The sequence below is a fragment of the Suillus fuscotomentosus genome (genome assembly GCF_016647785.1).
Source record: "Suillus fuscotomentosus strain FC203 chromosome Unknown F5891scaffold_57, whole genome shotgun sequence".
Lineage (NCBI taxonomy): Eukaryota > Fungi > Basidiomycota > Agaricomycetes > Boletales > Suillaceae > Suillus > Suillus fuscotomentosus.
In genome coordinates, this window is record NW_024539569.1 from 317,171 (window position 1) to 339,836 (window position 22,666).

The 22,666-nt window shown below is 47.9% G+C and overlaps 3 protein-coding genes across 3 annotated transcripts; all 3 read left to right on the forward strand.

The window, feature by feature from the left end:
• Positions 1-1,029: 1,029 nt before the first annotated feature.
• Positions 1,030-1,951, forward strand: F5891DRAFT_983640 (uncharacterized protein; the record flags this gene model as incomplete). Its single annotated transcript, XM_041377347.1, has 2 exons — positions 1,030-1,474; positions 1,527-1,951. 2 exons carry the CDS (start codon positions 1,030-1,032, stop codon positions 1,949-1,951), a joined length of 870 nt encoding a protein of 289 aa, XP_041221871.1.
• An 11,486-nt stretch (positions 1,952-13,437) lies between these two features.
• Positions 13,438-13,916, forward strand: F5891DRAFT_958977 (uncharacterized protein; the record flags this gene model as incomplete). The annotated part of the gene is made up of 2 exons (XM_041375608.1): positions 13,438-13,603; positions 13,651-13,916. Coding segments are annotated over 2 exons (432 nt in total), but the record flags the coding sequence as incomplete, so codon positions are not given.
• Positions 13,917-18,684: 4,768 nt separating this feature from the next.
• On the forward strand, positions 18,685-19,499 carry F5891DRAFT_1193322 (uncharacterized protein; the record flags this gene model as incomplete). Its single annotated transcript, XM_041367712.1, has 3 exons — positions 18,685-18,900; positions 18,955-19,251; positions 19,299-19,499. 3 exons carry the CDS (start codon positions 18,685-18,687, stop codon positions 19,497-19,499), a joined length of 714 nt encoding a protein of 237 aa, XP_041221873.1.
• Positions 19,500-22,666: the final 3,167 nt, after the last annotated feature.

Consider the following 22,666-nt stretch of genomic DNA (forward strand, 5'->3'; position numbering starts at 1 on the left):
GCACATTGCCGACGAAACTGTTCGACCTTCTGTGCATCGTTCCACATAGTAGGTAGGTTCAGGTCGAGCTGATGCATCCACTCGTTGGGTTCTTCTCCACCAACATAATCTGCTCGTAGTAGCGGTAGTACTGGTACTGCTGCCATAGGCGACTGGTGAGTTTGCTGAGGGAGTACTGTGGTGGTTTGGACCTGGGTCTGATTGGCTGGCTGTAACTGGCTGACTGCGTGCTTGGTGCGTATATGCCTTATATTAGGTCCTATCGCTGACCCGAGTTCTTCCGGAGGGGAGGCTATGTGTACTATTAATGATGAGTCGGATGCTCTTCTACGAGGGCTGAATAGAATTTTGGGCAGGTCCGGGATTAGACTACGTAGTCTTGCCACATCTGCTATAGTGAGAGCCATGATGAAAATTCTGCAGTAAGAAACTTAAAGGAAGAGAAAGGAAAAGAAGAAGAAAAAAAGAGAAAGACAAATCTAAAAACGAGCTTGTTGGCTTCTGGCGTGATGAGGCACAAGGCGCGCTCGCTCTAGTCACCAGGTGAGTTGGTACGACGAACAGGTGACAAGCAAACACAAGGACACTGCTCGTGGTTGGAGTACAGACTACAAGCCACATGCTCTACTGCTAAGACTCAACCAAGACCTCTGACACCTCTACTACCCCTGAGACCTCTGGCACTTCCTGCCTACCAGCCTCTGTCCTAGCACCTGTATAACCCCTACCGACACATTGGCACAAGCTGGAATCCACCGGTATCGGAGGAGTTGCCTGTGCCAGACACGGTTGCTTTGTCTCTCACTCCATGGTGGATTTTCAGAAAGGCAAAAGGCAAGCCACATCCACCATTCCCCATTCATGAGTTAACCATGGGTCACTTGCAGACAAATGAACATGGACTACGCCCTTTGTGAGGCTTCCTGGCACAACATGGAAGGCATCACCAGGGCTGTCACCTTCTATGATATTAATTGTCAATACAACAAACACTTTCGGGTTTGGGTGGATTGAAGTCGATTTCTAGAAATGGCACCACAACTAACCATCATTCCTGGAATTGGGTTGTGGCACGTTCATGGCCATGAGGACAGCTGCTATGTCCGATATGCTTCTAACTTTATTGAAGGCATTGGTCAGATCGATGGAGAGATAATGGAGATGCTATGGGCATGGCTCAATATGATCTCCCCTGCTGCTCAGGAAATGTCATCTCCCCACCGAAAGGAATGCCTTGATTATCAGATGAATGACTCCAATTTCTGCAAGATGATTCGCATGAAAAGGACTCTATGCCGGAAATACAAACTGGCTAGGAATGGCATCTTGGAAAGTGGAAAGGCATTCAACAGACTCAATGAAGCAGCACCCTCACATTTGAAGACAGAATGGTTAGCCAGGGAGAGGATAGCTCAGTCAAGCAGATTGAATGATCCTTCAGCCATGGATGAATATGAGATCAATATCAAAAAGGGTACATTGAGCTCCATTGTCTCCATCGAGGTCTGAATTAATATTGCACTCAGCACCTAGCAAAAAGGAGATCAAGCTTAGATTGTTAGAGGAGGGTAACGCCCGCAATGCAGCACCCTCTCGCAGATCTGTGGCAACATGGATATCAACAGGGTTAGTAATTGAAGAAGCTCAGATTGCATTGCTCATCGAGGTCCGAAGGATCGGAAGAAGATCCACTGAGACACAGAGATTAGACATCGCCCGTCAATGGGATCGGCTCCAAGGCCAGATAGATGGATTTGCTCGGTCTGCTCTAACACATCTCAGGGAGGGATTTAATGCAGATTATGAACCTGAGGACTTGGATGTAGACATTCTAGATGATCTCGATGATGACCTGGCAGATTTCACAGAGACATCTCATACATGGACAAACTCTCCCGAGCTCACTGTAATCCCATTGCCATTGAACCTGGAGGTTGATAGATGCAGATGATGCATGGCAGAGGATCTGATTCCCCTGGAGATGTCACTTCGTGAAGGGCAGGCCAATGATGCCCTTCACAATCTCCGCATTTAACTTTGCAACAAGGCCATCCTGTTCCAAACAACTGCTAGGCAGGCCAAATCCCAGGCCCTGAAAACTCGAGCTTGGTCCCAGGTGACGTCGGTGCAGCAGGCAGTCTCCCTCCATGCCAGCATATATACAAAGACAAGGAAGCAAATGATGAAACTTGAGCCGGTGTAGATGAGGAATCTTGACTATACGTGAAAACACTTAAAACAAAAGGGTGCTCAACAGCAAGACCGGGATACGAGACAACGACTCGACCCAAGGGACAACCACTGAGAGAAGTTCCTCGAAATAAAGTGGAGGGAAACTCTATGAGCTAGGCGGGCGCTAACAGGCGCAAGAAGATAACGCACGCGAAGGCGTGCGTATGTGAGGCAAAGGCACGCAAGATACACGCGTGAGCGGGAGGTTCGAGAATGCGCGCGTGCGAAGCGAAGGCGCGCCTTGAGCGTTTAAGGGAAAGGTCCTATTGAGGAGTGAATGCCCAGATGGATGATTGATAGGAGAATAAGATCTTATAACAAGAGAGGAGGTGATCTATACACTTTCCAGTACACAAAGATAAGGGAAAAGTAAGTACCAGAACCAAAGGAAACCCTTCTGTATTTAAGAATGGAGATTACGCTAAGTGGCGCGCTCCCGAACCGAGTAACCATATCAACTCTAATTATAACTAAGTTTAAATAGACTTTCTATATGTAGCGCGGACGTCGGACCAAAGATTTTATTAGTTCAATGGACAAGATAGGAATAATGCACCAGCGAATCAGTAAGGACATGGAACGAATGGACGGACAATAGCGCGAAGACCTAGGAGAAGGCACGCGAAGCGCACATAGCGCTTGCGCAGGTAAGGCGCGCCTAAGTGCGTGCGAGTATGGATAAGGCGCGCCTAAGTGCGTGCAAGTAAGGATAAGGCGCGCGCGAGACTGGTCCTTAGGATTAGAGCTGTAGCATATAGGAATGTATGGGTAAAGGCCGGATATTCGGCATTGAGACGTGCGAGTCTCTACATCTCCTGGGGACTTACATTCTGAGTGTCCCCACTCAGTGTTATAGCGCGGGATCTTGGACTTAGAGAGGTGATGATAGACAGGGATCAGGTGATCACGAGAGTAGGGTCGTCCTTTGATGATCGCGAGCATCGATGATGTAATCGGAGGAGATGTTGATAAGAAGATGGACGCGTTCTCGCGATCTCTTGACTTCTTCCTTATCAATCTCTCATCATGCCTACTTTCAATGTTGCTATGTTGAACGCCACTCCTTCCCCTGAGCCTGTTCCAGTGGCGCAAGGGCCTCCTGAGGACGCGACTATGGGTGACGCTAGCGCGGAATCCGATGCTGACCGCCTCCTTGTCGCTTGGGCCTCCATTCTGGTCTCTTTGGAAGGATGTGTGATGTCCGTGCCTGATCTCAAGCCGGAACTCCTTGAGGATCAAGAGATGTGGTTGCACAAGTGGTATTCAGTGCTGGTGAGTGCGCTTACATGTATTTGTCTATTGTGGACTGACATTCCTAGGCCACCTTGAACGGTTGTTCCATGTGCACGGGTGTGTTGGCGTTGGCGCTGGAGATGGATGACAAGAGCGCGGAGTCGTTAAAGCAGGGACGGAAGAGTTGTAAGGAGATTGAGGCGGTCGTGAAGGACTGGAAGGCGAAGGCGATTGCCTCAGTTCCACCGGCGCCTCCTATGCAAGCTGCGTGCGCCACTGGTGCGTCCAAAGTCGAGGCGCGCGCCACTGACGCGTCTGGTACTGATGTCAGCAAGAAGGTGTGTCTTCTGTTTCCTGTTGGTGCGCCACTCTATTAACATGTCTGGTTGCGCTAGCCGCGCGTCGGGCGCATGCCTATGGTCAAGGCGCGGCGCTGTGGCGCCTGCATTGCCAAGGACATAGACTGTGGAGGTGTGCCTGGACGCCGGTGCCCTCCTTGTGATGTTTCCAAGCGCGCTTGCACTTTCTGTAAGTCGCGCCTCTTGTCTATTGTTGGTGCGCGCCACTGACTGCTGTGGATTAGCTAAGTGCAACATTACTGATGCCCTAAGGCGCGCCCGCACAAACCGATGCCTAAGCGCCCTATTGCTGAGTCTGCAAAGGAGACCGCTTCCTCCATTGCTGTTGAGGATGAAGAAGAATCTGAGGAGTCTGAGATGGATGTGGAGATCGTTGGAGAGCGCTCTGTGGAGGAGAAGGTCGTGCGCACCTTGCGCGATATTCCTGTGCACGCCGTTGGTCCTTTGGCGTCTGGTTCTGCGCCTAAGGGAAAGGACAAGTTCAAGGATCCAGCGGCGGAGTTGAAAGAGGCGCGCGTTTGAAGGAGGAAAATGCGCACTTGCGCACTTCCACTCTCCAGATGCACCAGTATGCGCGCGCCCAACAGGCGGACCTCCTCAACTATTCCAACAAGTTTTTCGCTATGTCCAACGTGTGGGCTGAATTGGAGAGGCAGATCAATGACTCCCTTAAGTAGATGCACCTCTCTTTTGTTTTTCTTGTCTCCTAAGCGCCAATGTGCCTGTGTACTCCTTCTGAGTGCCAATGTGCCTGTATAATAATCCCTGTGTTGTCTTGTTCTATGTCCATGTCCATGTCCTCATCTGATTCACTGGGCTTAAGAAATTAGAATTATAAGTATGTAAGTAAGTGACAAGCGCGTGATGAGATCAAGGTAATGTGATGGACTTTACTGAATTTTCTGCGGGGTGCGCGCCCGTCTTGTCTTCTTCGCACGCCTTCTATCATCTATGCCTGCCTTGTTGCGCCGTGCGCGCACTTGAATGAAAGTTAGAAAAAAAAGTGCACGGCGCCGCGCGTGCGTTAGAAAGTGAAAGTCTAATGAGGTGATTATGCGTGCGCTATACAAATAAGGTAGTGATTAGTATGTACTTGCGGGGTATTAGAGTGTTTCTTGGTGTATTTGATATATTCTAGAGTCTGTGGGGTTTATGTGCAGGCAATGCGCGTTATATGAACAAATGAGATGAGAGATATCACCGGACGAAACCCGGGGTAAAACTGAGAGTATGTACTTAATGGAATATTTTTGTGTTCTTCGTATTATCTGGTGTTTTTGTTTTTATGTTTTTGAGGAATGCGCGTTCGTGCGAATATGATTGAGTGATGCGCGGGGTGGGGAATATGGTCGCGCGCGCTCGGGCTCGTCTTCATCGGGTTCTACGGTTTCATACGCTTCTAGTTCGTCGATGCTCTCGTCGTCTACTCCAGTCATTTGGGTTACCGATACGTGCTCCTTGCTACGTGGGTAGTAAGGGATGATGCAAAACGCGGCAAACCGGAGTTTTGAGATTGCACCGTCCAACTCGGCCAACATATATGAACCTCCCTTCGTGCGGCGCACTACGATCATAGGTCCCAAATAGTGTGGCTTCGTCTTCTTGCTCAGTTCGTATTCGACCTTTGAGTTGTGTACCAATACTAAGGCGCCGGGTTCGAAGTCGTGCGATTTGATAGACGCGCGGAAGCATCTTTCAAAATCGTGTATGGACTTGTAGCGCGCTGTAGAAACAACAATACAGAGAGGAACAAATATTGCTCCTAGCTGTATCTATAATAGTTGAAGGTCGTGCATTGCCTAGCCTGCGTTACTTGAGGAGACAAGTGCGTTCAACCCTAAAGGGAAGCGAGTGCAGCCAAGATCTAGAGGTACGCGCTTCAGCGAAGCACGAGAAAGCGCAGGTGCGCACAAGGCGTGGGAACACGCGCGCATATGCGGAAAATGATAAAGACTAGACTCAAGTGATAATATAATGCAAGAAAAGAGAAGGGAGATGTGAAGTATAGACAAATAGACTTCTACTATATTCTGCTAAGTAGTAAGTAGGTGATAACTAGTAATTGGGAGGTAAAAGTAAGGTTTTTTTAATAGTATGTACTGCTGGCGCTTATATAGCGCGCCTAAGCGCGGTCATGCAGAGCCGAAGCGCTACCAAGTAGGTATGTAAAGATATATATGAGTGAGAATCCATGATAAAAATAAAGGTGGAACTATGCTAATAAAGGAAATGGAAATATACGTACTAGGGAGCTTGGTGGACAGTGGATGGATGCTTCTGGATGGCTGGCGCCATAGGGCGCGCAAGCGCAGGAATGCGCGTGTGCGTATACATCGCGAAGCGCGGGAATGGTGCGCGCATTGCGCGGGAAAGCTGCGCGTCATATAGAGATAGCTGTGGGTAGTGCACAGAGTGACGCTACAAGTTCGTGCTATGTACTTCCTAGTGTAAAGCACCATATCAGACCATGAGATGCACGAGTCTCTACAGCGCCGTGACTACTTTATCCCTAATCGTGTTAATATCCTCTACGCGCTTCTGCACTTGGCGCGCGCGCCATGCTATAAGGTCAGTAGTGGTGAACGCGCCTCGGCTTGGTAAGGGCACGAGGAACATCGCTTCTGCAAGATCAAAGGGAAATATTGGCTCGACGCTGTGCATCATGAAATAGGGCAATAAATCCGTCGCTTTATGAATGGTGACGCGCTCGGCCCAGAAAACTGAATGGACTACCTGATACCAGCGAGAATCATCTCCGTCGCAGCTTTTAATGATGGCCTCCTGGACATCGCAGTGTCGTCTTTCGACTATACCGTTTGCCTGAGAATTATATGGCAAGATGCGGATCGGGTGAATCCCGTATTTGCGCGTGAGTTCGTCTACTGCGAGCCTATATGCGGGCGCGTTGTCCGTTACTATCTCTGTGATCGGGCCCCACCTACACAAGAGCTCCTCGAAAATAAAAGCGGTTAGCGCGTTAGTATTTTCTTTGTGCAGCATGCGCCATTCTGGATACGACATTAGCATGCATCGCGCTTGCATGAGGTATTCATATCCGCCCGCTCTGGGCATCTTCATTGTGTCGATGTGCGCTTTGCGAAATAGACCTCCTGGTACGGGGACGATTGGGGGAATATGCAGCCTCCTCGTTTGGCGAACTTGGCATTCGTGACACGTTTGTCCGTACCATTTGATGTCTTCAATGATGCGCGGCCACCAAAAGCGTAGCCGTAGGTGCGCGCTGACGGTATAGATACCCTTGTGCCCTAAGTCGTCATGCGCCTCCTTGAGAATGCGATAGCACTTGTTTGGAGGCAACACAAGTTGGTGTTTGCCGTGCGATGCTCTGCGCCATAGGTTACCTTCCAGAACGAAATAACGCGCCACGTTGTTCACAAACTTCTCAAATTCTTCATCTGAAACGTCAGTGGGTCTTTCGCGCGTGGTAAGAAACTGTTCTATAGTAGCCATCAGCGCGTCTTGCGCGAGTGCCGCGTCTGAGCGCGGGATATCTGGTTCTGGTTCTTCTGTCTGTGTGATATCGAAGTATACGCACAATGTTGGTATGTGCGCGCTCTGCGAGATGAAACATGTGCGATGCGCTTCATGGCGTATGTCACCCGAGCCACCAGCTATACGATGCGTGTGATCGTTCAAAAGCGTGATGGCGAAGGAGTATGCGTGATCAATCCAATCCTCATGATTATCATCTTCTATGGGATCTTCCTCGGCGACTGGTCTCCTTGAGAGACCATCAACGCCTTTGTGCTTTTGCGCGGATACATGAACGAGTTTGAACAAAAATAAAAGGATACCTGCGATCCATCGGTTGATGGTCGTGTTAGGCTGCAAGTCCGGATTATTGATCATACCTTTGATATACTTCGCGTCTACCTCCACCGTCAGATTCTTTACCCCGAAGATGTATACGCGTACCGCGCGCAACGTGCGGAAGAGTCCAAAAAGTTCTAGCTTCGCTTGAGAGTAGCGCCTTTCCACGTCGTTTAGCACGATTGAGGCAAATCGATTTGGATAGCGCTTTCCGTCTTCGCCTATCTGCAGCAAGATGAATCCAACAGCGATATTGGAAGTATCGACTGCTAGAATGACTTCACGCTTGCTATCGTAGTCGATGCGCCTTAGCGCGGGCGATTCTAGAATTGAGTCCTTGAGGGTCTGCATGGCTTCGCGCTGTTCAGGTCCAAATATAAATGGCGCGTCTTTCCTGGTGAGGTTAATTAGTGGGCGCACGATGCGCGAGAAATCGCGAATGAATATGCGCAGGACACCGCAAGTTCCCAAAAATCCGTGCACTTGCGACTGATTGGTGGGTTCTGGCCAGTCGCGAATCTTCTGTATCTTGGATTCTTCTGGTACGCGCCCTTCAAATGTGCATTTGTGTCCAACGATAATTGCCGTAGGCGCGGCTAGAACAAACTTTGATGCGGATACAGTTGCGCCTACGTTCTCTAGGCGCTGTAGGATGCGATTGACAACGATGCAATGCTCCCAAATGAAGCGCCGGATTCCTGCGTTTCCGGGTATTGTCTCGTATGAACCATCTTCACGCTGATAGCGTGTTCGCAGTGATTTGATCGGAACATCATCCACGAATGGTGATGTGAATTCTGGAATCTCATGTTGCAGGATAAACGCGGTATCGCCTTGGTAAACCTGTACAGCATTAGCATGTCCTTGAGGAAGAGTGGTTAGCCGATGAGGACCCAAAGGCGTTCCAAAGGTCGTCAAGTCGCGCGAGTCTACATGAAGCGCGCGCTGGTCATAACCTGAATATAAGTCCAATATTGCGTACACCGCGTAACCAGCGAACACTTCCGTGAGAAGTTCAACAAAAGGCGGAAGCGACGTGTCGCGAATTGTTACCGCATTGAGCGGCTGCAAGTCGTGAACTAGGCGCAAGGATCTTCCATCTTTCTTTACTATGCAAAACCAGCGCGAGCGATACGCGGCCGTTGATGGCTCATATACTCCCGATGAGATATTCTCCTTGATGATGCGTACTACTTCATCTAAGGTGACTGGCGGGATCGGAATATTGTGCTGAGACCATGGCGTGTGTGGGACCGTAGGAATCTTGTATGGCAGAAAGTAGGTCTCGTTGAGGTGTCCGCACTCTGAGGCGTCCCATGCAAATGCGAGTTCGTGTACGCGCACGAGCCAGCGCACTAACTTGAGTTCTTCTGGCCATAGCCAATTTGCTGGGTCCAGGTCTAGCTTATCTGCGCGCGCCTGTGTAAAGTGCACGCCCGGCGTGAATTCTGGGGGACGGGTAGGTAAATCGGGTAACCCTGCTAAAGGGTCTTCTGGCAATTGGCGCACTACCCTATACTCTGCGGGCATAGTGGTAGGTACTGTGCGCACTTTCTTCGCGACTGGTTTATAGACCAGCGCGTGAAGTACGGGATCATAATAATAAAAGGAATTAAAGGTGTCGATAGTCGCCTGATCTATAACGGTCTGCGTGGATGTTAGATGCGTGTAACACGCTGAATACTGCGGAAGCGAGAATGAAGAAAATTGATGCATAGAAACTAAAGGCGATGCGTTGTTGCTCCTTAAGAGCGAAGAATGGGACGCGCTATCTGCGGCGCGTTAGGCGTGATGCGATAAGGAAAATATTTAGGAAGACGAATGCATATGGGCTTCTCCCCACGAATGTTGCAGATCATCGATACTTAAAAACCCTGTTCCTCCTCCTTGAGTGCGTGACTCGCGCACTTCGCATCTCTTGCGAGCTGTCCCTTGACCCAAGGTAGGGTTGGAATGCGCAGTTCTTTGTGCGCATTAGGATCAGTTAGTATGAGATCCTGCTCTCCGTCGGGCAGATCAAATGTGCGACATGAGGTAAGCTTAAAGAATGGGCGTCCTAGTAAAACTTCAAAGGTCGCGCGCTCGATGACCTGGACTTGGAAGTATAAGGGTCCTGCGCCAAAATCAAGCGGGACGTTCTCTATGACTCCTAGCGTCGCGTCGCGTGACGTGTTCACCAATTCCATATTGAGGCTATGGTCTGACCTGAGCGGTATGCTGAGCTCTTTCCATACTTCCCTTGGCATGACTACTACTTCCACGCCTTGATCTAAGACGCAGGTGAGAGTGCGCCCTTCCAATGTCTTAGCGCGAATACAGCACAAGGGCGCGAAGTGATCCGCGACGATTTTACCGTTGTCGCTTCGCATGCGCACATCCTCGTATTGCTTTAGCCATTGGTCGGTCACGGGATGCCCTGATAATTCGTGCACCGATACTGCGCCTACTGTGACGCGCTTCTTGGTCGTAAGTTCGCAGAAATGTTGGCGAACATCGGGAGATACAGCTAATAATTCCCTTACTGGGATATTGAGATTGGAATCGAGAAGGCGCTCTACAACACGTTTGTCGGCCTCCTTGTCTTCGAGCGCAAATGCATAACAATATGATGATGACTGTGCTGGTGCTTGGGTTGGTGTTGATGATGACGATGGTGGCAATGCTGAAGATTGAGATGGGGATGACGATGACGACGATACTGGCATGGACGATGATGGTGTTGACGACGAGGGCAAGGTGCCCTTAGGAGGCGCCTTGGCGCTTGTCGGCGTGCTTATTGGCGCGCTTAATGGCACTACTTTCGCTACTTCCTTTCCTTTACCTTTGTCAGACGAAGCTTGTATTTCGGGAGAGATTATCTCCTCCTCTACTGTGGCTTGCTTAGATGCAGGTCTTGGGCGCGTGCGCGTTTCGCTGGGTATTTCTGCACCATCGAAGCGCACATTTTTACCTTTGGCATTGCGCTTCTGGTCGCACCTTGCAGCTACATAGGCTATCGCTTCAGTCATAAGATCCACCGTGTCATCATCCTCATCAAGTTCTGTTTGCACGACTGTGTGCACGAACGCAGATGAGCCTACTTCAATTACCGCGTCGATCTCGTCGGACGCACGATTGAATAGTCCCGCTGTCGCACCTGCACTGGTGGTCGTATCCAGTGTCGCGCGACTTGCGTGATGTCGATCTAGTCGTTCCTTGAGTAATCCTCGGCCTGGAATCCAGTCGCCATTTGGAAAAACAAGCTTGCGCGTCTCTTCGCTAACCTTACATTTACCCACATCAATATACCTTTGTTTCTCCGCGCAACGAGGGTAGTAATGTTCGAGACTGCCGCAAAAGGCGCAGTCATTGAACGTTGCTGCTTTGCGCTTATATTTGCGCTTGGTTACTGTACCTTGCGCGGGTGATTGCGCTGATGTGGTAGCTGTGACTAAGTTAGTGAATGACATTGTTGTAGGCGTGCTAGGCGTCGCGCTTGCTGCAGGCGCATTTGCGGGCAGAATGAAATGTCCAGCTGTAAAGACGTCCATGAATGGGTATGGATCCTGCGGGTAGTGATCAGGAATTTTGATCATGAGGCGTGTGCGTATTAGCGCCTGAGTATCCTTGGGAATCCCTTCCATGCATATGCGATCACGCTCAGCTTTACCAATGCGATCTTCTGCCAATAGCGGTTGCATGACCTTCTTGAATGCGCGAAGGTAGTTGCTTAACTCCTGGTACGAGGGCATCGTCTTGTTCGCATATTCGTGCGCGATGGCTTGTAGATCCGAAAGTGTGTAGCGCCTTTTGCCATCCCATCCGGGATACATTACCTTGACCTCTTTCATGAATGCGTTGTAATCGCTTACTTGCGCCTCCGGCATTCCGCCCCATAGTTCTCGGTCATCACGCTCAAGGTAGCGGATGATACCCTTAATACGATCGAGACCTTGTAGACCTACATCGTCAGCAAGCTGCTCGTATAGGTCGATAAAGTCGGCGAGGTTGTCGGTTGTGCCATCAAATTTAGGCGCATCTGTTGTTCCACGGACAGGCATTCTGGTTCTTACTGTGGACATGACGGACGGTTGGGAAATTGCAGGTGCGGGGATCTTGTGACTGACAGGTGCTTGGCGCGCATACGCGAAGGGAAGGTTTGTTATAACGGTACCGCCTGGAATTGAGAATGGCGCGCGTGGGGTTTCTAAGGCTTCTTGCTTGATCTTCGGTATTCCCGTTGTAGGAAGCGCATTCTCGCACGCGGGTACTACTGGCGCGTTAAGTGGGGTGTCGCTAGAGTCGTCAAGCTCGGTTAGCGCGCTTAGCGCTGATAGGTTAGAAGTATTAAAAGGAGGTTGATTGGGCGTGTGGAGGAATGCTCCAGGAAGTTGGCTTCTTGGGTTATCTATTGCTTCGAAGCCGTCGGACGACTCTTCCTTGACGGATTCTTCAGGCGAGGGCATGACTGGCAATATCAGTTGTCTAGGCGCGCGCGCGAAGAGCACTGGATCTGGTCGCGGTGGTTCTGATATATTGCACGAACGACCGCACGTGTGTTGAATGAATAAGGGTCCTGGTATAATGGATTCTACCGCTCTGTCGAATGCGGCGATGGCTTCTTCTCTGGCTATGCGGCGACTGTTGGGTCTGAGGCGCTGACCTTCTATCTCAGAAGTGTCCCTCGCGGTGGGCTCCAGTTGTAGATGAGGAATCTTGACTATACGTGAAAACACTTAAAACAAAAGGGTGCTCAACAGCAAGACCGGGATACGAGACAACGACTCGACCCAAGGGACAACCACTGAGAGAAGTTCCTCGAAATAAAGTGGAGGGAAACTCTATGAGCTAGGCGGGCGCTAACAGGCGCAAGAAGATAACGCACGCGAAGGCGTGCGTATGTGAGGCAAAGGCACGCAAGATACACGCGTGAGCGGGAGGTTCGAGAATGCGCGCGTGCGAAGCGAAGGCGTGCCTTGAGCGTTTAAGGGAAAGGTCCTATTGAGGAGTGAATGCCCAGATGGATGATTGATAGGAGAATAAGATCTTATAACAAGAGAGGAGGTGATCTATACACTTTCCAGTACACAAAGATAAGGGAAAAGTAAGTACCAGAACCAAAGGAAACCCTTCTGTATTTAAGAATGGAGATTACGCTAAGTGGCGCGCTCCCGAACCGAGTAACCATATCAACTCTAATTATAACTAAGTTTAAATAGACTTTCTATATGTAGCGCGGACGTCGGACCAAAGATTTTATTAGTTCAATGGACAAGATAGGAATAATGCACCAGCGAATCAGTAAGGACATGGAACGAATGGACGGACAATAGCGCGAAGACCTAGGAGAAGGCACGCGAAGCGCACATAGCGCTTGCGCAGGTAAGGCGCGCCTAAGTGCGTGCGAGTATGGATAAGGCGCGCCTAAGTGCGTGCAAGTAAGGAGAGTAACCATATCAACTCTAATTATAACTAAGTTTAAATAGACTTTCTATATGTAGCGCGGACGTCGGACCAAAGATTTTATTAGTTCAATGGACAAGATAGGAATAATGCACCAGCGAATCAGTAAGGACATGGAACGAATGGACGGACAATAGCGCGAAGACCTAGGAGAAGGCACGCGAAGCGCACATAGCGCTTGCGCAGGTAAGGCGCGCCTAAGTGCGCGCGAGTACGGATAAGGTGCGCGCGAGACTGGTCCTTAGGATTAGAGCTGTAGCATATAGGAATGTATGGGTAAAGGCCGGATATTCGGCATTGAGACACGCGAGTCTCTACACCGGGGCAAGACCAGCTTCAGAAATACAAACCCCTGCTTCACGAGCAACTCAAAATCAGCACAGCAGTGGGCGACCCAAATGCCCGAGGTCAACGAAATGAATCTTTGGCTTGGTTTTGGTCTGTTGAAGTCGACCTCGGGGGTCCTGATCAATCGTGGAATGAGGAATGTGAGTTTCTGCTTGCATGTCATATCCAGTGGTTACCTGACTGGACCCATGCCAAGTTTACTGAGTCCATTGGCTGAGGGCAAAGGCACTATGGGATCAATGGAGGGAAGAAATGCTATTGGTCAAATTGGAGATGGATTGGACATGTAAGTTCTTTTTGTGGAAAACAACCCAATGGGGCGACCACATGCAGGAATCATTGGAGAAACGACTTCCGGGTCACGGATGCTACACTGGAAGGCAATCCCAAATGTATTCATTGCTCACACAGGATGCGCAGGCAGCTTTTCAAGACCTACAAAATGTGTTGATAGAGGCTGGAGATGAATGAACATTGTTTTCTCATGAAGTCCCTTTTTCCACATACACAATTGAGGCCCGGGAATTATCCGGGTCAGCCCATGTCGGAGTTTGAATTTCGTATCCATCCATCAGTGATTCTTATCTTCACATCTTCACCATCTTTCACTTGTATTGTGTCACGAGTTCCAAATACAAATCATTATTCATTCCTTAATTCTAAGTCCTTTAAGCGCCCAGTCACAGCGCCTGTTCCTAAGAATGTGTTTACTGTTGAAGAAGTTCCTATTATTGCGACTATTGTAGAATTACCAGAATCATGTGATCTATCGGACAATGCCGAAGATGTTGATGTCATGCCTCACGACACTCTTGGAATGTTCCAGAGTCTTACTGCGGCTGCGGCACATCTTATGACATCATAGTTATATATAGAATCGTACGATACCTTTAATTATTTTAATTGGTTAGTTAGTTCATACTCAGTTTCGATCTCAGTTTCAATATGTGTATATAGGTAGCTCATCGTAGTCAGTAGTTCTTTAGTTCAAACCTCTTGTATCTCCAAGTGAGCAATACCAAGACGTACCTGCTGCCTACCTTCTCTGCATGATTATTCTTTGTTTGAGTCCTAGTCTCTGCCCAGCGTTAATTCATTATTGGGTTGTGACATTAGGTTTGAACTATAGGAGACTCCAACTCTCGTGTTACACTCTCGCATCTCTCTTTCTTTCGCCTGGTCGTGTTGGAAGTCATCTTCACACCATCAGCCGAAACAAAGCCGTTATACTTTTGCCCGGCCTAAACCGCCGCGACCTTTTGATTTCATCCTTTTGCTCATTTGAGCGCATTTTCATACCTATCATTTTTCGTAATTAGTAGTCCTATACCAGGCCCTGTCTTACCGCAGCCACCAGTATACGGAGGTGTTCACGACATTAGGCGTGTCACTGCAACTTTGAGTGCTGGCCCAAAACCCTGCCTGCTCAACGTTACTATAGTTTCATTTTACCTATCCTTTTCTTCTTTACGCACGTAGGCATTTGTTTCGAGTCAATAGCGGAACTGTCTAGACGACAAACTGTGCTTTAGACCTACAAGGATTTAGAGACATACCCTAGTGAGACTCGCACTTGTAAGCTTCAGCTGGAAGAGTGATAACTTGTCCTAGGCTTGTATCCTCAGAACGGAGATTGCATTGTCCCTAGTTTTTCCCACTCGATCGAGTATAGTTTACGTATCCTTTTTAGTTAGTATTAGGGAAGCATCGGTTGGGTTGATTAAAGAACCCTTCGATCCTGAAGTACGTGGTAGATCCGATCAGATATCGGGGACCGCTTCAGTTTTCCATTACATAACTTTCTTCTTTTCACCATCATTCCCTTCCGGAAGAGCCCTTACGAGCAGCTCTTCAAACAGACATCAGTGAATCGGGTTCCAGAACACAACTGGCACTATGTCTGAATTACCAAACTCTCCTACACAGTCTGCACCGACGGTGGTATTACCATCTACTCCACAGAAAATTGTCGAGTACATCCATATGTCACTTGCAAACCAAGCAGACAGCTTTAGGGTCAGGATCGCGGAACTAGAAGCTAAGAATGCAGCTCTAGAAGAAGCAAACAGACTCCTGGGTGTACGTCTGGAAATGCAAGAAGATGAGACTGTGAAAATACAGTCTCAACAACCATCATTCGGCTCTGCAGGAGCTAGTCTACTATCATTGAATTCCTCCCCTTCCATCAAATACTCCAAACCCCAGGACTTCACAGGAGAAAAAGACTCCATAGAACTCATGGTCTGGATATCCCAAGTAGCGCTATACACTGCGCAATGGCCCAACATCCAAGAAAGCCAAAGAATTGGAGTAATGCTCTCCTTCATGAGAGGTACTGCAGCCAAATGGGCGCAACCTTATATTACCAAACTTGGAAAGACCGGAGATGAAAAGTTAACCGTGGAGAAATTCCTGGAAGACTTAGAAGCCATGTGGGGGCAAGAAGATCGTGAAGGAAAAGCGATCAGAGAACTGGAATCCCTTAGACAAGGATCTTCCTCAGTTCCAGAGTATGCAGCCGCTTTCAGACAAAAGGCTGCACACACTTCATTTTCCGATTACGACCAGAGACAGAAGTTCAGAATGGGACTTCAAGACCGCATCAAAATACAGCTTGCTCATGTCCGTTACGAGGACAAAAACACCATGAAGAAACTGGTGGAACATGCGATCCAAATCGGACGCAATTTCTGATTACGCAACTGGAGCGGTTCTATCTCAACTGATGGAAGATGACCTATGGCACCCCGTGGCGTATTACTCTAAGTCAATGAACGATGCAGAAAGAAATTATGACATCCATGACAAAGAGTTACTCGCAATCATTCGAGCGTTGGAGGAGTGGAGGCACTATGTGCAGGGAAAACCTCACCATGTGGAGATCTGGACGGATCATAAAAATCTCGAGTATTTTATGATGAGCCAAAAGTTGACGAGAAGGCAAGCCAGATGGAGTCTGTTCCTGGCGGAGTATGAATTTACGCTCCAACATAAGCCTGGTGTAGTCAACGATAAGGCCAATAAACTTTCTCAGAGAGAAGACCACAGAGGGGGGTAGAAAATGACAATTCAGATCGTATTTTGTTAAAACCAGAGTTTTTTACTGTAAAAGCTGCCAAAAGAGGTCAAGTTCTAGTGCAAGGAGAAAAACAATTGCTGAGAAAGATAAGGCAATGCACAGAACGAGAGCCTGAAGTCGCTAAAGCACTACAAATGCTAAAAGCAGCACTGGTACAATTGCGTAGAGGAGTCGAAGAGTGGAATGTAGAGGATGGATTGGTGTTATTCCGAGGACTGGTTTACGTTCCAAACGATAAAGAGATCCGCTGAGAGATATTGGAGTTGTTTCACGACTCTCCACCGGCTGGACACCCTGGACGTGCCAAAACCTTAGAATTGATTTCCAGAAATTATTGGTGGCCTTCAATGACGAAGTATGTCCACGATTACATAGATGGCTGTGATAGATGCAGAGCAACGAAGATTCACCCAACACAACCACATGGTCCGCTTAAACCAAATGAAATACCAGCGGGACCTTGGCAATCAATCACTTGTGATTTGATAGTAGATTTGCCTAAAAGCGAAGGGTTCAATTCTATTTTTGTTGTCGTTGATCGATACACGAAACAAACGCACATCATGCCTACGAAAAAGGAAGTTGACGCTCGAGGAATCGCGAAACTTTTCTTAGATAACGTATGGAAACACCATGGAACTCCGAAACAGGTGATATCGGACAGAGGAACACAATTTGTCTCCAAGTTTATGGGACAAGTGTCGAAACGCCTAGGCATGAAATGGAACATGTCTATGGCTTATCATCCTCAGACAGACGGACAAACAGAGAGAATCAATCAAGAAGTAGAGCAATATCTGAGAATGTTCACGTCTTACCACCAAAATGATTGGGTAGACTGGCTTCCGATAGCAGAATTCGCTCACAACAACTCTGTCACTGTAACGGGTCATAGTCCATTCAAAGTACTCTACGGATACAATCCTGAGTTTACTTTTTCACCAATTTCCAACTCTAAAGTACCTGCAGCTGATGAACGAGCGGATGTAATGAAGGAGGCGAAGGAAGACGCAGAAAGTATGCTACGAATGGCGAATGAGCGGATGAAGAGATTCTATGATAAAGGAGTAAAAGACGCACCACAATTCAAGAAAGGAGATCTGGTCTGGCTCAATGCCAAAAATATCTGTCAGAAAAGACCAAATAAGAAACTCTCTGATCGACGACTTGGTCCGTTTGAAGTGCTAGAGAAGACGGGTGACATAAATTACCGCCTGAACCTTCCAGCAAAATATCAGATTCATCCGGTATTCCATGTAGAATTACTCACTCCACATTCCCCCTCGACCTTAGTCCAAAGACCTCCACATCATTGTCCGCCGCCAGAGATCTTATCAGAAGGCGATTCCGAATAGACAGTACGAAAAGTCCTAGACTCGAGACTGCACAGATCAAAACTCCAATACCTAGTAGAGTGGGAAGGATATCCGATAGAAGAAGCGACATGGGAACCTGAGGAAAACCTTGAGAATGCACGGTTGAAAGTTCAAGAATTTCACCAGCAAAATCCAAAGGCATTGAATCCCCGCAAAATTAACAAATCGGTGTTTGAAACCCAAGAGTTTTTGGAATGGCGCAAGAAGTTTATTCGTCCTAGTTTCATTCGCGATGACGCTCATCCTAGAGAGGGGGTAATGTCACGAGTTCCAAATCCAAATCATTATTCACTCCTTAATTCTAAGTCCTTTAAGCGCCCAGTCACAGCGCCTGTTCCTAAGAATGTGTTTACTGTTGAAGAAGTTCCTATTATTGCGACTATTGTAGAATTACCAGAATCACGTGATCTATCAGACAATGCCGAAGATGTTGATGTCATGCCTCGCGACACTCTTGGAATGTTCCAGAGTCTTACTGCGGCTGCAGCACATCTTATGACATCATAGTTATATATAGAATCGTACGATACCTTTAATTATTTTAATTGGTTAGTTAGTTCATACTCAGTTTCGATCTCAGTTTCAATATGTGTATATAGGTAGCTCATCGTAGTCAGTAGTTCTTTAGTTCAAACCTCTTGTATCTCCAAGTGAGCAATACCAAGACGTACCTGCTGCCTACCTTCTCTGCATGATTATTCTTTGTTTGAGTCCTAGTCTCTGCCCAGCGTTAATTCATTATTGGGTTGTGACATATTGCCAGCGTCATAGTCCTGTATTAGCCATGTCTGCAACTCCTGCATCCACTTCTGGCACTCTGAATCCCGGAAGCCATTACCAACCTCTGAAGCTGAGCCTTGCAACTATTTCCTGCACATTGGCAATGGCTGGATCGCGCGTCCGTGCAATCATCTCTCAATATCGGACGGAAGCTGCCAACAATGGTCTATCTGCTGACCGGATCAAGTATTTTAAAGCCGGGCTGCAATGGGAGATGAATGTATGTCACCACTGCCCTGATGACTTTGTTGGTCAATGCTAAGAATTTGAGCAGACATTTGTCACACCACTCCTGCAGTACTCCGCTTCACAGAATATTGTGTCGGTTCTTCCGGTCCCTGTAGCTTATATCCTTAAGTTGTATCCCATGCTGACCTGGAACACTGTTCCGGACGACGTCTTTTCATTCCACCTCCTTTCATTTCATGATGAGCCAATTGCAGGACATCCATCCCGGATTGTGTTTGCATATACATTTCCATGGTGGATGGGAAACACCACAATCCCTGATCAACCATGGCAGTGGGATGAAATAATGGCTTCCTGCATCTCTCACTACCAGTATTGGGCTGTAAGATCTTAGCTGAATTACCTTGATTGATGACTTATCTGTTTCAGCTTAATGTTGAGGATGATGCTTTGGTTCTTCCAGAGAAGTTGAAAAACACTTCGACTCCACCACTTATGGGACTGAGGTTCATTAAAGAATGCATGGAAGCATTGATGGAGGAGCAAGATCAGGGCATCAAAGCCAAGATGGGAGAGGTGAAGATGTACACTGACATGTTAGAGAAATTGAGGAAAGGCAAAGGAGTGTAGTCCCATTCAGTCTTCATTGTATACAAGATGTAACATATTCTATGCATTCAAAAATCTCACTTCCGAGTCCCGGACGCCCAGGTCCCGAGTCCTGAATTTTGGAGGTTGGGGTTCGGCGACTTGGAGCTCAGCAACTGTGTTGGGTGTCAGGGTATCCAGAGCATTGGAGATAGCATGTGTCAGTATTTTGAGTTTCATGGTTCATGTTTCGTGGTTATGGAATCGGGCGTCAGGGACTCGGTATTGAGAACAGTGTTGAGTCCCAGGTCATGAGCTCCGAGTCCCAAGTGCCGAACCCCGGGTCCCGAGTCCCGAATTTCAGAGGTCAGGGTTCGGTGACCTGGAGCTCGGCAACTCTTGGGTCTGGGGTTCAGGACTCGGGACTCGGAGCTCATGACCTGGGACTCAACACTGTTCTCAATACCGAGTCCCTGACGCCCGATTCCATAACCACGAAACATGAACCATGAAACTCAAAATATTGACACATGCTATTTCCAATGCTCTGGATACCCTGACACCCAACACAGTTGCTGACCTCCGGGTTGCCGAACCCCAACCTCCGAAATTTGGGACTCAGGACCTGGGCATCCGGGACTTGGTATTCAGAACACTGTCGAGTCCAGAGTCCACAATGTCGGGGCTCAGGGTTTTGTCAAATGTGTATGGCAATAACAAATGTTAATTCGAGCGTATTTATACATCTTCCCCCAGTCTCAAATATCACGTGCTGAGGTCCGGGTGTTGGGACTCAGTAACCCGGCACCTGGGACTCCCATATGTCAAGTCACAAGTTCCAATTATTGAATACTGAGGCTTGCATCCAAATTATTCAGTCCCACATATCACTTTGCAAATGCTCAAAATTGAGTATTGAGGTCTGGATAACTATTGGTACATGGTATTCATTTGTTGGAATGTATATAGGTCACAATGCTTGCTCTTTGTTTGATCTTTCACATGCTGTATGGACCATCCACACTAGCCCATCCACATGATGGAACACCAGCGTAAATGTGAACAGCATCCCTCATATACCATGCCCAAGCAATCTGATCCCCTTCCACATCATAAACTCCATGTCTCACAATCCTTCCGGAAAATGCAATCATACAGCCAGAATTGTACTTGAACTCCAGCTGAAGGCTTGGCATTGTCATCCGAGCATTAGAATAGTTCCCCATGGTGGTGAGAATGTCGAAGCATTCAGCAATGGACATGTGGTCTCAATGATGGGGGGTTTCCCGATTGGAAATGATGGAGAGGGTGTTATACACGGATGCCCAGTACTGCAGGGCCTCCGGCATCTGTGGCAGATCCTTGCTTACTGCTATATTTCCAAGGTTTGACAAGGTTCTCAATCCTGCCCAGTACTGCTCAGGATGCATGACTCTGAGTGCCATGGACGCGATGGCTGCTGGCCTTGCAATGGCTTTGAGAATATTCTCGCAGGAAGGTCCCTTCAATGATGCAGATACCTCCGGATCTGACACATTCTTTGAGATTGGTGAGTATGACTGCCAGAATCACCATCCCATCAGATCCTACCTTGTGTCCCTGTTGAAACCATGCCGGAGATAGATTGATGCATCCAGGAGTTGGTCCAACATCTTCTGAGCCCCGGTTGAACAATGTTTGATTAGTTCGCCAATTGCCATCAGCCCTTATACTTTTTTCGAGACTTGGAGCGAGCAAATCGGTGGCCTCCCTGATTTCCTTCTGTAGGTTCCATTAATATTCAATATCCATCGAGTAACAATGTATATTACACACCTGGGTGGTGTCAGTCAGGGCGTCTGGGAGGTACCATGCAATGATGGCACTGGATGCATCGACAATTGTGGCAGGTTCATTGACCAACCTTTTGCCTTCATGGCCAGGAGGACACCTCTCAAGCAACCTCGCCTCTCTATGTTCATTATGCCCAGTGTCCTTCGGGGAGATCAATTTGCTATATCTTGCAATATCCATCTGCATCTGAACTGTCATGCATGAATTTGAATGATAAAACAAAATTTCCGAATCTGCACGAAGACCCACTGGGATTTTTATATGCCTTTATGAGTACATCAGCCAAGCGATCACATGCCATCACCAGATCAGTGTCTAGGTTGGGGGAAGGTATGACTGGGCCTCCTCCAGTCCTCTCTGCCTTGAATTTCTGTTCGGTATATTCCCCTGCTTCATAAGTCACAGTCAGGGCCCAAGTGCGCCAGATGTTTATGTTATCAGGAGGGGAAGGGGAAGAACTGTTCATGCTGGATGTTAATCTTGGGAAATCAGACACTGAATGCTGGATGTCCGGACTTTGGTGTTATAGGGGGTGGAGATAGAGAGGATCAGATAAGGGAGCCTGGGATAATTTTGGCTGTCAAAGCTGTATTATTATCCATTGCTCAATGAAATACTACCTGATTGGAAGTGTGCTGGTCATCAGATATTGGTGGTCAGAACTTGGCATCTCATAGGGCAACACAAGCTTCGCACCGCCATGTTAGGAGATCACCTGATGCTCTGGGAACTTGGTAACTTTGATTTATTACCTCCTCTGATTTGGTTGATGTACAACTACCTCAGCTCCATCATGTCTACAATTATGATACACATGGGCCCACTCATCTATATTTTATACCACCCTCGGCCCACCCGTCTAATACAACATCCCATACAACACCCTCGGCCCACTGGTCTAATTAATATGCATCTGGGCCCCCCCGTATAATACAATATTTTATAATACCCTCGGCCCACCTGTCTAATACAATATTTTATGATACCCTCAGCCCACCCATCTAATTTAATATGTGTCTGGGCCCACCCATGAATGTGATAACAAGTACCTACCCATCTATCTCATACACATCTACCTTAATACACCCATCTGCATAATATCCAACTACCTCGGCCCACCTGTCTACCTAATATTCATGTACATCGGCCCACTCATCTACTCTATATATTCCCTGCATGGGCCCACCCGCCTCCATCGGGAATAATTTGCCTCCCAACCCATCCATCATAGTCAAGGATATTGTTATCCTGGGCCCATGGTCTGCTGGCCCGTATCATACGGGATATTATGCATGTCCGTTCCCTCGTATTATATGGAGATAGGTCACTGTAATATGTGATGGTTCTGAGTACATTCCTCACTCTCTCAAATTTTA